Genomic DNA, 14,191 nt, shown 5'->3' with positions numbered 1-14,191 from the left:
CGGGGCCTCTCCCCTCGCTGTCTCTGCTCCAGGCCTACTCCTCTGTCCCGGTCAGCAACATGAACTCCGGCCTGGGCTCCATGAACTCCATGAACACCTACATGACCATGAACACCATGACCACGAGCGGCAACATGACCCCGGCTTCCTTCAACATGTCCTACGCCAACCCGGGCTTAGGGGCCGGCCTGAGTCCGGGTGCTGTGGCCGGCATGCCCGGGGGCTCTGCAGGCGCCATGAACAGCATGACGGCGGCGGGCGTCACAGCCATGGGTGCGGCGCTGAGCCCGGGAGGCATGGGCTCCATGGGCGCGCAGCCCGCGGCCTCTATGAACGGCCTGGGTCCCTACGCTGCCGCCATGAACCCGTGCATGAGTCCCATGGCGTACGCTCCGTCCAATCTGGGCCGCAGCCGCGCGGGGGGCGGCGGCGACGCCAAGACGTTCAAGCGCAGTTACCCTCACGCCAAGCCGCCCTACTCCTACATCTCGCTCATCACCATGGCCATCCAGCAGGCGCCCAGCAAGATGCTCACGCTGAGCGAAATCTACCAGTGGATCATGGACCTCTTCCCCTATTACCGTCAGAACCAGCAGCGCTGGCAGAACTCCATTCGCCACTCACTGTCTTTCAACGATTGTTTCGTCAAGGTGGCGCGATCCCCGGACAAGCCGGGCAAGGGCTCCTACTGGACGCTGCACCCGGACTCCGGCAACATGTTCGAGAACGGCTGCTACTTGCGCCGTCAAAAGCGCTTCAAGTGTGAGAAGCAGCCGGGGGCCGGAGGTGGGAGTGGGGGCGGCGGCTCCAAGGGGGTCCCAGAAAACCGCAAAGACCCCTCAGGCCCGGTTAACCCCAGTGCCGAATCACCCATTCATCGGGGTGTGCACGGAAAGGCTAGCCAGCTAGAGGGCGCGCCGGCCCCCGGGCCCGCCGCCAGCCCCCAGACTCTGGACCACAGTGGGGCCACGGCGACAGGGGGCGCTTCGGAGTTGAAGTCTCCAGCTTCTTCATCTGCGCCCCCCATAAGCTCCGGGCCAGGGGCGCTGGCATCTGTACCCCCCTCTCACCCGGCACATGGCCTTGCACCCCACGAATCTCAGCTGCACCTGAAAGGGGACCCCCACTACTCCTTTAACCACCCCTTCTCCATCAACAACCTCATGTCCTCCTCGGAGCAGCAGCACAAGCTGGACTTCAAGGCATATGAGCAGGCACTGCAGTACTCTCCTTACGGCGCCACCTTGCCCGCCAGTCTGCCCCTTGGCAGCGCCTCAGTGGCCACGAGGAGCCCCATCGAGCCCTCAGCCCTGGAGCCGGCCTACTACCAAGGTGTGTATTCCAGACCCGTGCTAAATACTTCCTAGCTCCCAGAACTGAGGGTTTGTCTGCATGGCCAACCTGGTATGGTAGCAGGAGAGAAAAACCAACAGCAAACACACACACACACACACACACACACACACACACACACACACACACACACGCCAAACGAACCACATAATACAATTCCAAATAGTTTTATTTTTCATGCACAATTTTCCCCGGTTCAAAGGACTGTTACTTTATTATTGTATTCAACACTCATCGTGTGTATTCCTACAGATACTACCGACTCCATACCAACAGTTTTTTTTTTTCTGGCAACATTCAATGATCCATAAATGTATATATAGAAAATCTTCCTCCTGTGCCCCTTCCCCCTCTTTCACTCCTTCCCCTGTGGACACATTCTAGTCCCGTGGCAGGGCTTTATTTAAAAAGATGGTCAAGTTTGTAAAATATTTGTTTGTGCTTTTTTTGTTGTTGTTGCTCCTCCTCCGTACTTAGGCCCACCACACGAGTTTACAGGTCTGTGACGATATCCTTAACTCAGTAAAGATGGGAAAGGTAAAGAAAACAAGTAGACAGTAGGGGCTCTTGAGAGCATTGAAAGGTAGGACAGCCATTATGCAGGAAGGTTAAAAACAGGTTCCATCCATCGCGGCCATTTGTTTTTAGCCTACGTTTCAGATGCATTCAGTTAGCGGACGTCTTTAAATGAAATGCATATATATGTTATGGACTTAATATCGTGCCCAGGTATGAAGACCTCGTTCACTTTTGCATAACACGTAGAGGAAATAGCTAGGTGATAGATGTGCTACGTTTTCAAAAATTGCCTGACCAAGTTACAAGGAAACCCCTACACGCTTGTCCTCTCCACCCACCTACCACCCTGGAAATCCAATTCTTCAGGAACCACCTTCCTTCCTAATTCTGCTCCTTGCTTTGCAGAGAGCCATCATGGTCATGTCATTCTGAGGTCACATGTATAAAATTAGCCTTTGTGTATGTATGCCATTTAAAGGTTCCCCCAACCCCAGGGGAAAAAGGAAGTATCATACTATCGAGGAGACAGAAGTTATAAGAAATGCATTTCAAAATTTGGTCCGGAGTTCCAAAATCCCAATTGTGGCCATTTTAGTTATTACCATCCTATTGGTTCATCCAGTGTTAATGCACTTTCCACAGTTAGACGTGATGTTAGTGTTAGACAAACGGGTTTCATTATTGCCTTCTCAATGTTAATTTATTGCATGGTTTATTCCTTTTCTTTACAGCCGAAATTGCTTTAAGTGATGGTTAAAATGACAAATTAAAATGTTAATTTTTATCGATGTGATTTGTAATTAAGATATTTTGATTTCAATAACAAAAAATAATACACGATTTTAATCTGTGGAATGTGTTTCTGATCATTTGCAGTTAAGGAATTTAAATAAATCACATGTTAACGACAAAGAATTTCTGTCTTTCCTCTTTCACTCAAAATCCAAAATAGATCTTTAATTTGAATTCAAAATAGGTCTTCTGAATGGGATGTTTTTCAAATTCTGAAATTTAATATCAAAGAAAAACAGGGGTATAATGAAAATAAAACAACTTAAATCAATGTGTAATAGTAAAATGTAGCAAAAAGAATTCAATTAAAGCAGGTGGGTAATCTGACACTATTCCAAGAACTGAGTTTTAAAAAATTATTACCAGTAATGCTTTCTTGAGGGTTTATTTTGGGGGAAGGGGTGAGCCTTCTGTGTCTCTTTTTAATTTTTTTTTTCTGGTTTGAAATTAAATGATCGTTTCCCGATTTTTCCTAATTCTAGAAGTATTTGAATAAGAATAAAATAGCAACCGTGGCTGCTAAAATTAAGTTATCTACCACAGACTCTGAACCCTGAAACAAAACTTGGCTGTCATAGTTTGGAGAGTTGGAGGAGGAGGGCAGTTAATTCATTCCTGCCGGGGAAGCTTTGTGAGTATTTCAGGGTAGCTGCTGTTTTGTGTTTTGTGAAGATATTTTTAAAATATTGTTTCTAAGAACTTAAGGCTGATGGCTTGTTTGCCTTGTAAGACGCTTTGAAATGCAACTTCACACCCCATAGTTGCTTGAGATCACAAAATCATTAATCTCCTTTGATAGTAGGTTCACTTTCCAGTCCACCTATTTCTTTGTAAGGCTTGTTCGGATTGACACCAACAATAACAGCACAAGCCGAAGCAGAGGCTGGCCTGCCTGAGCCCTCATGTGTGTGTGAACCCCATCCTCACCGGGGCTTGAACTTGGGCAGCCTGTACTGTGATCGCAGTACTCCACACTGCAGACAAGATATAAAAAAAAAAAAAAAGAGCCGTGCCAGTCGCTTAATTATCGAGTAATTACCTCCCCAGATGAGAAAAGGGGTGCCACGTAGCCACTTGAGAAAAATCCAGAAATCCCTGCTTTGCTCTCTGCCACTAATGAAAGGAGGGAAGAGAAATTGCTGCGTGAGTAATTTCAAAACTTAATTCCTAGCCCTCTAAAGGACATCAAGCATATCCCAAAGACGGGAAAAGCTTTCGATCCCAACAGTTACACATACCACGGGTAAATAAATGAATGCCAATAAATTCAAACTCTCATGTAATACAAAAGCGTGATCTTCGGCCTTTGCTTTTCTCATGTTGCCCTGAAATGAAAGTCTAACTTCGGATGCGGTCCCTTTCTCCCCCAGGCTTGTGTAGGTCTTAGGTCTTGCTCCTCGACTCTTCGTGGAGTTTTCTGGGTTTGCAGAGGAGAGGAGCCTGTGGTCCAGGCCTCCCTCGGAACGGGCGAGGCGGGATGAGGGAAGCCAGAGCGGCGGGTCGGCTTCGAGCCGGTTCCGAGTCTACGCTCTCCGCCACCTCCGGACAACGCGCGCCTCTGGATGCTCGCAGGCTGGGGGCCCGGGACAGATGGTTGCTGGGGAAGAGGGGGCAGAGCGGACCGCGCAAGCATCCCGAGGTGACAAATGCAGTTAGTTCTTCATTGTTTGGGCATTTTCCCCTCCTAGCGAATAAATCTTCTGTTGAGCCACAGACCTAAAAAGTCAACAAAGGAGGCCGGGCGCCGGGTCTCCGGCCCACCCCGCGGCCTGCCCGGCCGAGTCGCTCCCGCTGCGTAATCCCTTCCTCGGAAACCCCGACACACAAACGCCGGCTCGCCGGACCAGGGCGCCGCGCCGGGGCCAGGAAGAAAACATCTGTGCTTCCAGCGGCGCACAGGGACCCTCCCGAGAGCGCCGCCTGCGACGACCCCGACATCCTCCGCCCCCACCCCGTTTTAGACCCCGGGCCCCTGATTTCTTCTCCCGTGCTTCATCCTCCAGAAAGTGGACGTACAGGGCTCAGCAGACGCCCGGAGCTCAGATTTTTTTTAGGAATTTTGCTCGGGATAGGGGAGGGGTCAGAAGCGGGGGTGGCGAGGAGGGCTTCCAACTGACCCAAGTGGAAAGTTTCAGGGGCCGTGGGATTCACCACGCCGCGGAGTAAACAGTAACACAGAAAAACCTTTGGGCCGTGAGTGCAGTGCGGGCCTGGGAGAGGAGCCTCAATAATTATTTTCACCGTGTGCTTGGAAGCTCAGCTCTGAAACCTTTTTAAACATTGATTGGAAAAATAAAACAAAAAAGAGCCCAAGATAGATACAGAAGTTCTATTCAGCGCAACTAAACGACTCGGAAGCCTTCCCAAGCAGAAGGCAGCTCAGCCGAGATCACCTTCAAATCTCAAAGATAAAATTCAATTTCTATTGTCCCTTCGTGGCCTCCCGCTCTGCAGAAAGATGGATGGGAAGTAATAGGCGATGTAAAATGAACATATGCCTGTCTAGTTCTTTTCTTTTTTCAGAAGGCAGATTTCATTGAAACTGTTAAACATTTTTTTTCTCGAGTTTAACCGTTTTGAATGAGCCACAACAGAAGAGAATTCCAAGAATGATAAAATTATAAAATTCTGTTATTTGGCATTTAAAATATTGATCTCAGTTCCATGAAAATGCTTATTAAGTTTCTTTACAAAAAAAACCTACCGTGATCAATAGAAATTCCTTTCACTGCAGACGAAACTAGGAGACCTGTAGCCCAAATTAATTAACCTTTCCTCAAGATCAATTGGTTTTCTGTTGATTTAGCAGTAATATCATAGAACATTTAGCTATAATGTATTTTAATGTGACACTTCAGTATGTCAAGAGGAAAACCCTCATTGAAAATAAAATTGCTTAAATTATGTTGTATGTATTTAATAAAGTTTTAAAAATTGTCTTGAAAATTAACTATTTGCTTGGATTGTGGATGTGTTTTGCAATCAAACGCAGTTAGAGAATGCCAAGGTAACTGAGTGCAAGAAGAAATGATCATTACAAGCTAACCTGACCTAAATAGGTAATCAAATTATGTTGAAATTTAGGTATAAAATCTACCCAAATTGAAAGTGTAAAAAGAGTCTCGGAAGACCAAGAATGTAAGGGAGAACAGCATAGCCGAGCTTATAACGTCCTTAGAGTCAATCCTTTGCCGAGAGAGGACATTTTAAAAAGTAGCCACATTAGCGAGCTTTATTGCCACCTAAGGTTAGTATTCAGTGTGTCGAATACATTTAACAACAGACTTCTTTAAGTCCAAATAGTTAACTTTGGGACATAATGATTCCGTTGGTATTTCTCTATTTCCCTCCCAGGCCAGCTCCATTCATTGAACTTTGCACAGCTGGGTTTGCAGTCCTCACCCCCGCCCCCTTTCCTCCAGCCCTTTTAGGAAGCATTGTGGAACTGGAGAATACCTAAGAGAAGTTCAGTTGTCACCTGTAAAACACAGTTTCATTCCAAACACTTTAAAACCTGGCCAAGGGGGAATTCACTCCTACTGACTTTCTTGCCCCAACTTCTCCCTCACGTCTCCGATCACTATAGCTACGACCACACTCCCTAAGAGTAATGTCCACTTTTCCTCTGCAGCCCCGGGAGCGAAGGCTTAGAAGTGCCACTTCAGGATACTTTGGAGTGCGCTAAAATTGCAGGCGATTTGCAATTTCGAGGCAGGGTATCATCCCTTAAAATCTGAGACGGAAGGGGTTGTGTTCCGGACTTTAGAATCCAGGTGAGATGCTGTTGAAATCCGACTTAGACCCTGATCGGGGACACGAGGGAAAACAAGATTCAAAGTTCTACTCATGAGGTCGCCTTCTACTTCCCCGAACTCTTTTTAAGGATTACACGTCGGTGGCCCCAGAAACCCCTGAACCTAAGAGAAGCCACCTGGAAATTCTTCCCTCCATTCCAAAGCATTGCCAGGAAATAGAAAACAATCAAAGAAACTCGAAGCCGGGACTTATTTCCCGGCTCCTCTGAAGTTTGCTGCCCTATTGCTCGTCTAATCACGTCCTCGGCTGAGGTTCTCCTTTTCTTCTTTCTTTCCCTTTCTCTGACATCGAGGAGTTATTTTTTAAACGTCAATTGAATGCGAAAACTGTAAGGGTCTCTGTCGAGGTTTGTTTCGTTTATAGATGTAATTGTAAGAGTCCTTTACGCAGGAGGGAGGAAATAAGTGTCTTGTACCGTCTGTGCTCCCCAACACTGTTTTTCTCTGCACTAACTAGGTATTTGGGACGTCTGGGGGAACATTTGTCTAGCTTTGGGTTCCACCTGGAAGCTCTGAGCTCCATGCCTAGGCGCCCAGTTATGAACTCCAAGCCCACAGAGGCTGAGCTGAGCTAAGAGCCCTCGCTCCCTCGTTGTCGTGCTTGGCGTTTTCCGGGTGGAGGCGGTTACACTGGCTGGGGCTGCACTGAGCGGTGAAGTGGGCAGGACATTGTCCAGGTTTTCTGGCCTCTCCCTGGAGTCACAAGGCCTTCTGCCGACACGCGCTTCCTTTGTGTTATGCCTGGCTAATATATTAATGGGGCGGATAACCCGGATCCTTCGGGCAGAGGGAGGAGGTCCGTGGTGGGGAGGGCCCTGAAAGGAGCAGTAGGGGTTTCGGTGGCCAACCCTGGGACCAGAGTCCAGAGGAGGGTGTGGGGGCTTGGAAGGCCGAGAGGATGGATCCATGTGGGGCAATGAAAATAAATGCCTTCAACAAGTTTTTAGAAAAGGTGACCCGGTGCCCTCCTCCTGACTATGTGAGAAAATTGTCGAGTGTCCGTCACCCCCCACCCCCGTGGAAAACCCTCAGCGGTCCCTTTTCGAGGTACACACTTTTGCAGTCGAACTCAGCTAACAATGCTAGGGTCCAGGGTGCAGAAAGAATGACACCGATCAGCTGGATCTGTGGCCCTCACCGAGACCTCCACTTTCCCGAAGGAAGGGCGGTTCTAGCTCCTGAAGGATACCCTAAGGGGACCCCCCCCCCTACCTCCCGCACCACTCCACCAAATCCGAAGGATGCATCAAATTGGATCTCAGTCCTAGGCAGGCCCCAGGGTCTCCTCCTCTGGGTACTGGCCTTGGGTCCAGTCCCAGCTCCTCGGGGACTAGCCTCCTTCCCGCCAGGCCCACGGTCCTGCGCGCCAGACGGGGCCCGGGTGCCCTGAGACATATGCTGCCCTCAGGCCTGCGGCCCAACGTGGTGCTCATTGCTGAGGCGGTTCTCAGCCCATCAAAAGCCCGGGCTTTCTTCAGCCTTATGGGCCACGAGGTGAACAACAATGCCCGGGCCCCTTCACTTCAAAAGCAGCGATCAGGGGAAAGGCTCCCCCAGAGAATTTTTTTTTCTTCTCCTCCTCGGCCTTTCATTTCTAGTTTTTAAAAAAAGGCACCAGCAACTCCAAGGCCCGGGCAAGCCTAATGCCCTTTGATGGGGATTGAATTCATTATCTCCAATAACACAATTGTGCTTGGCCAACGAAAAGAGCAAAGCAGGGCTCTAGCCTGTCCAAGGGGACCAGCCAGGAGGGGCGGGACAGCCAGGCTTGCTCTAAGGGACCCGCACCAGGGCGCGGTCCCAGCCCGCCAGTCCAGCCTGGGGCACCAGCGGGCTCGGCGACGCTGCAGGACCCGGACTGGGCAGAGGTGGGGCGGGCCCCGCAGCGCTGTGTTTACTCAGCTCCATCGCGGCCTCAGGAGGCCACCAGCCAGCTCCAGGCATCCGGGGCGCGCCGGGCAGGCGGCTGCCCAGTGGCCCTAGCTACCGGCCCCCTCGATCCTGGACGTCGTGCTCCACCCCAGAGCCCAGAGTACTCATCCCTCCCTCCCAGCCCCCAGTTGAGGAGCTCCCCATTGGCTTTCACGCTAGGTATCCAGAGAAGGACATCAAGGAGCCTGGGCTGAACACTATGTCCCCCACAGCAGGCTGCAGAAGTCTTGTGCTGGCACTGCCACCCTGGGGTACTGCTCACAACCCGGTGCAGGTGCCCTCTGCTGCAAGGTTCCTCCAGGGTCCCTGCCTCATTAGCACTCTCCAACATTTCTTTGCTTCTCTGCTTTTCTAGTGCATGGAAATTAAAACAGGCATCATCAATTCATTGGCTCTCTGTGTGTGTGTGTGTGTGTGTGTGTGTGTGTGTGTGTGTGTGTGTGTGTGTGTGTGTGTGTATAAGTGTGTGTGTGTGTTTCTGAGTGGGTGTAAGAGTGTGTGTGTGTGTGTGTTTGTGTGTCTGGGAGAGAGACAGAGACAGAGAGACAGACAGAAAGACAGATAGACAGAGAGAGACAGAGAGACTGATTAAAGAAACACTGTCAAAGATGTTTACATCTCTGGTTAGTTTGTTTAGCTTGGTGCTGTGGTCATGACCAAGCTTCCAACAGGAGCCCATTCTCTCAGTTAGGAAAAGAATGTGCTGAAGTTTTAGTTCTGCTAGATAAAGAATAATCTAAAAAACAGGACATAAGGTGCTTCTGTTCATTTTAAGTGACAATGCTGTGTGGTGCGGATGGGTCATTTCTCACCAATTACTCATGGTTATCCCAACTCTCAAGCACGGTACCTAGCTGTCTGGCGGCATATCCAGAAGACTCTTGCATCTAGCAAGGAGGCAGTGAAGGCAGATCTGCTGGTTTGAGGTAAACGTTGAAAAGTGTGTCTTATTTAAGGCTTCCAGACAGGTATTAGTCTCATCAGGAGACACGGGGCTTTAGTTATTTAATTCCTTCCGCTGAGAAACCTAGACTACTTTTGTGGACCTCACATCACCTTCCAGCTTTTTAGGTCTAAGCACTTGGAGAAGAGGAGAGAAATTCCATCGTCATAGATAAAATTTAACGGAAGCCAGTTTCCTTTCTTTCCTTTCTTGTCCCATTAGCGCACATTAAGATACATGTTAATTCTTGTAGTGTGCAGTCTTTATGTTTTTCATTTACTTCAAAAACCGTACAAAACACCCATCTCTGTGGTATTCTGTGTATTTAATGAAGACATATATAGACAATTTTCTCTAATTTTTGAGACAGTCTTGTCATGTAGCCTAGGCTGGCCTCCGGAGCTCACAATCCTACTGATTCTGTCTTCCCAGGATATGGCTTATACCTGGCTCAAGTTCTATTTTCTGCCTGAGTTTTAAACTTCAGACACCAGAGGTTATAAAGAAAAAGTGACTTTGGGAAACCCACCCTTCTTTTTATTAACATATTAAAACTGGGCTTGAATCTTGATGACAGACTACATGCAAATGACTTCCTTCAGTCACCTTTAATAAACTGTCTTTGCAACATAAAATGAAGGTTTAACCTCTGCCTTGAATCCTGGCATGTATTTTGCACAAGCAGGACACTGCTGTGCTCCTTCCTCCGAAGCAACAGGACAGCCCTGTGGTTTTCTCACATAAACAATTTGTCTAGTGCCAGAACACACATGCAGGATTATGTGACTTCACATGAGCCAGCCATCACAGGATGGAAGAATTACTAAACAAAAGATATTCCAATTTCTATGTAGATGTCTTTGGCAGGAATAGGCAAGGGAGAAGACATAAGACATTTCAGGAAAGCTGAGAATTTACTACTATGTGAAGCACAGCCTCAAAGCTCACCCCAGCCTAGAAAACCAACCAATTACTCGGCCACGGATACAGTAATAGGAAAGACCCGTTCTGTCTTCAGTCCACTCATCCTGTAAGATCACTTCTCAGAAGGTTTCCCAACCTGATCTGGAATAGATCTAAATGGTAAGGATGGACTTCTTGAGTTCATGCATGTGATTAAGCATGTATGATATAGGACACTTTTGCCAAAGAATCCCCACCTCTCTCCCACATTATAATGAAATCGGCTGAGATATTTCCAGTGTGCCTCTTTTGAGTATGCATTCTCATTATCTCAAACTTGCTTCAGGTACCTGAAACCTTGTCTAACTGATAATCCAGACAATTTAAATGCACTTTCTTTAGTCCCCACCTAAGACTGATCCAGACAGAACATCCTACAGAAGGAAACACCTATAATATAGACAAGCACTGCTTTCCAACTCCAGATACTAACAGGAGAAAAGGGAAGTTAAATGTCAAATTCCTTCCAATGGTACCATTATTCTCGATAACAGATTCAGTAACTTTATGAGATTAACCACCAAAAGTTAGTCATTGTTGCCCATCTACTTTTAAAGAAAGGTTTATGTCGACCAGTCAGTCATAGGATGCCCCCCACCCTCTTTCGTTCCGTAATATTTGTTACTGTGGCTCAGATTTACACGTAGCCTATCAGGCATAGTTTTACGTAGCAAGCAGTTAAGGCAGATCTTTGTGAAACTTCTTGAGAGACATAATACTTCTCTATGGTTCGTAGAGACTTGGAAGCTGAAGCTTCCGATACATGGAAAGATTCACATCCCCTCTGTATAGTAGTGGCCAATGGGCCATAGCAAACCAAGGATTAACTCCCCAGGCTACACCTGACTCCTGAATTGCAATGTCTCTGCTGAGTCCGGCAAGCAGAGAGGGAGTGCTTGTTTCGTCTAACTAATAGTTCAAGTGGTAGTCATAGTCATAATAATTCTTAGAATGATTAAGTTGTAGAGGAAAAGAGGAATACTGAGAAATAATCTCCATTCAATTCCATTCAGCTCATTCATCATCTATAACAGAATGGATGAGACATTAAGTTGGACTCACAATCCAAGTGAAAGGCTGTGAGGCCCCTGATGATTCAAAGGGCAACGTTAGGAAGCTGTCTAGTAATGTCACAATCGATAGGAAGCCATTGAGTGTAACAAGGGCACGAGCTTCCTGGAGGTGGCTGCTGAGGGCTGAGTCCTACCCAATTCTTGGTTGTACCACTGGAACTGTGAAGTGCTATTGACTTCCTGTATGCCACGCACGATTTTGAAGATATTCTCTAAAGCCTTCTAAGATAAAATAAGGCAATCTCCCACCTCAGCCCCTAGCATCTGTTCTCCCATCCATGCTATAGTGTTCTTTTTACTTACAGTTTTTGAGATGCAGTCTCACTTATCTCAAAATGAACTCGGGACGGCCTCAAACTCACAATCTCCTGCCTCAGACGCACACGTACTGGGATTATAGACATGTGTCCCCTTGTCTGGCCTCTCTTACATTGTTACCAGATAGTGCTGTTTGGACAATAAGCTGAGATTTTAAGGGTAAGCACGACTTGAGTCTGGGGAGAGAACTCGGGTTAAAGAGCATGCCTTGTTCTTACAGATGACCAGGGTTTGATTCCTAGCACCCAAGTGGTGCTCAAATGCGCATGCAGGCCAATACTAAAACACGTATAAAAGTGTTTGTAAGAGGGGGGGAAGCACAATTTGACTTTAATGGAGAATGCCTCTCTTTAGGGCATCCTCAGCAACACAGAGGAGTACTGGGCATGAGCAAAGAGTCCCTCTAGATACAGGCAGCCAACTGGTGACTCGAAATATAAATGCTGTTGCTTCATGAAATTCTTGTCAGTCGTACTCATGATTTGGTATATTGGATTTGTAACAAGGGGTTGTAAACAGTGACTACTAGATTATCATTAAAATAATAAGGTAGTTTTAAGCTCAGGAAAGTAACTTGTTTTAAAAGGAACACAGAGCACTGAAGTCACTAGGGAAAGGGAGAGCCTAAAAGAGAAGGCTGTGAGTCCAACCACAGAGGCGTCAGGAGGCACTCAGCCTTCTACAGCCTCCGTAGCCAGGGGACAGACCCAGGGAGTGAAAGATAGCACAGAAGCAAATTAATGGGGCGGGTGTGGGGGGGGCAGGGGGTTGGTGGTGGTGTAGCTAGTCAGTGTGTTGATGAGGAAGGGCCTGGCGGGAAAAGATTTGGTGTCGTCATAGCAACCGGCTCAGCCCTGCTCCCCCTGAAGTCCATTCAGCTCTGAGCTGCCGGAACACGTTTTTAATTAAAGCGTATAAAAGTTGTTTTGTAAGGACTTCTCCTCATCCGATAGGTTTCAAAATGGTTAATCAGGCTTCATCTCCTTTTGATGCTCCAAGAGCATGGGCTATGTGGCATGCACAGAATCTGTTGTTGCCGCTGTTGCTGCTGCTGCTGCTGCTGCTACTGCTGCTGCCCCTGAGTGAGTTGTCTCTTTATCACACCTAATGCCAGGAATGAGACAAGTATCCAGTAATTTAGACGCCCGTAAACAGAATTCCAGAGGACTAGGGAATGCACTTTTTTTTTTCTTGGTGGTGGCTGGGAGTGTTGATTTTCTTGCTCTGGATACAGAAGGACTGTCTTATGGGTGGGTATTGTCACTGGCTGATGTTCTATTTAGCTCTGGAAAATGGCAATGTTTTTTTTTTTTGTTTGTTTTTTTGTTTTTCTATGAGAGATGCAGTTCAAAACTCAAAATAAAGTTACAAATTATTTGTATTGACTAATATTTAAACTAGCCTAAGTATTTGGAGAAAGACAATTTGTATCACTCATAAAATGGCAACCCACTCCATATTTTTAGAGGCTAAAGGACGCACACTCCTAAATCCTTGGCGACTTCATGATACACAGCGAAAGTGACATTTTGTAATTTAATACAACAGATGACTTAGTAAAAGACACCATCTTTGTGGAAACACCGAACAGCTTCTTAGCTGACGTAAACCTCTGCACTTTTTCATCTCCTGTTGTAGTTGGGATCTTATATAGAAGATGATTTCACCTGTGGTCTGTCCCTCCAGGGTACCTGTTTCAACTGGCTATTTCTACTTCTATATCGAAATAAACTTCATTAGATCTGGTGGGAGGAGTCCTGTCTCCTCTCTAGGGGCAACTTATGCAACAACTGATTTTACCAAGCACCAGTCCTAAATGAAGCCACTCTGTAACCAGAAGACTCAGACAAAAACAAGACCACTTTGTAGTTTTTGTCTAAACCCACATAAGAACAAGATATCTGGGAAAAACCACAGTATAGTAAATATTCCACCACCCCAAGTAACAGAATTCCCTATTCTTTGCAAATCACAGTTTTAACTTCATTTTTGAATTTTCTTTTTCAAGTTAAGGTTTAGGAAGATACCCAACCCCTGCATCCCAACAGCTCCCAAATTCAAAGTTTATGTTCTGAATTTTCCACCAATCACCTACCACAATCCGCAATCCTGTATTAACCTTAAGTGGAAATGCTCAATTCCCTTGGTGTGTGGCCTCTCTTATTTTCAACAAGCCACAAACTCAGCCCCCTCAACTGTCAGTGCCTGATGGTCTCTGCTAGGGGACACTGACAAGGTCTCTGCTAAAGGACCTCATGGTTTGTGCCATCACAGCCACCACTGGCTGACACTTCATACTCATTGTTTTTTAAACAAGAACTACAGTTGACTTTTATACTTGTCTACGTGGTACTTGATGGATAATCCACATATTTAAATAAAAGCTTTCTTCAATAACAAGGCTCCCTAAAATTACTATATATTTTTATTCTCTTAGCCATTCAAGCACAATAATCATTTCACCCCTGAGTCACCCCTCCTGT

At 46.9% G+C, this 14,191-nt stretch overlaps 1 protein-coding gene across 3 annotated transcripts in view; it reads left to right on the top strand.

Annotated features, from left to right (window-relative positions):
* The window catches only part of Foxa1 (forkhead box A1), a 32,816-nt gene that overhangs the window by 2,350 nt on the left and 16,275 nt on the right, over positions 1 to 14,191 (top strand). The window contains exons 2-3 of one of the 3 annotated variants that reach the window (XM_039111793.2): positions 33 to 1,332; positions 3,147 to 5,614. In XM_039111793.2, coding sequence (XP_038967721.1) covers positions 33 to 1,332; positions 3,147 to 3,160 — 1,314 coding nt within the window. In that variant the 3' untranslated portion in view covers positions 3,161 to 5,614. Of the gene's footprint in view, positions 1 to 32; positions 2,785 to 3,146; positions 5,615 to 14,191 lie in introns of those variants that run through there. The other 2 variants (XM_039111792.2, NM_012742.2) reach the window with 2 other exon arrangements.

Source organism: Rattus norvegicus, chromosome 6 (genome assembly GCF_036323735.1).
Source record: "Rattus norvegicus strain BN/NHsdMcwi chromosome 6, GRCr8, whole genome shotgun sequence".
NCBI lineage: Eukaryota > Metazoa > Chordata > Mammalia > Rodentia > Muridae > Rattus > Rattus norvegicus.
This window is presented reverse-complemented; position numbering and strand designations above follow the sequence as displayed.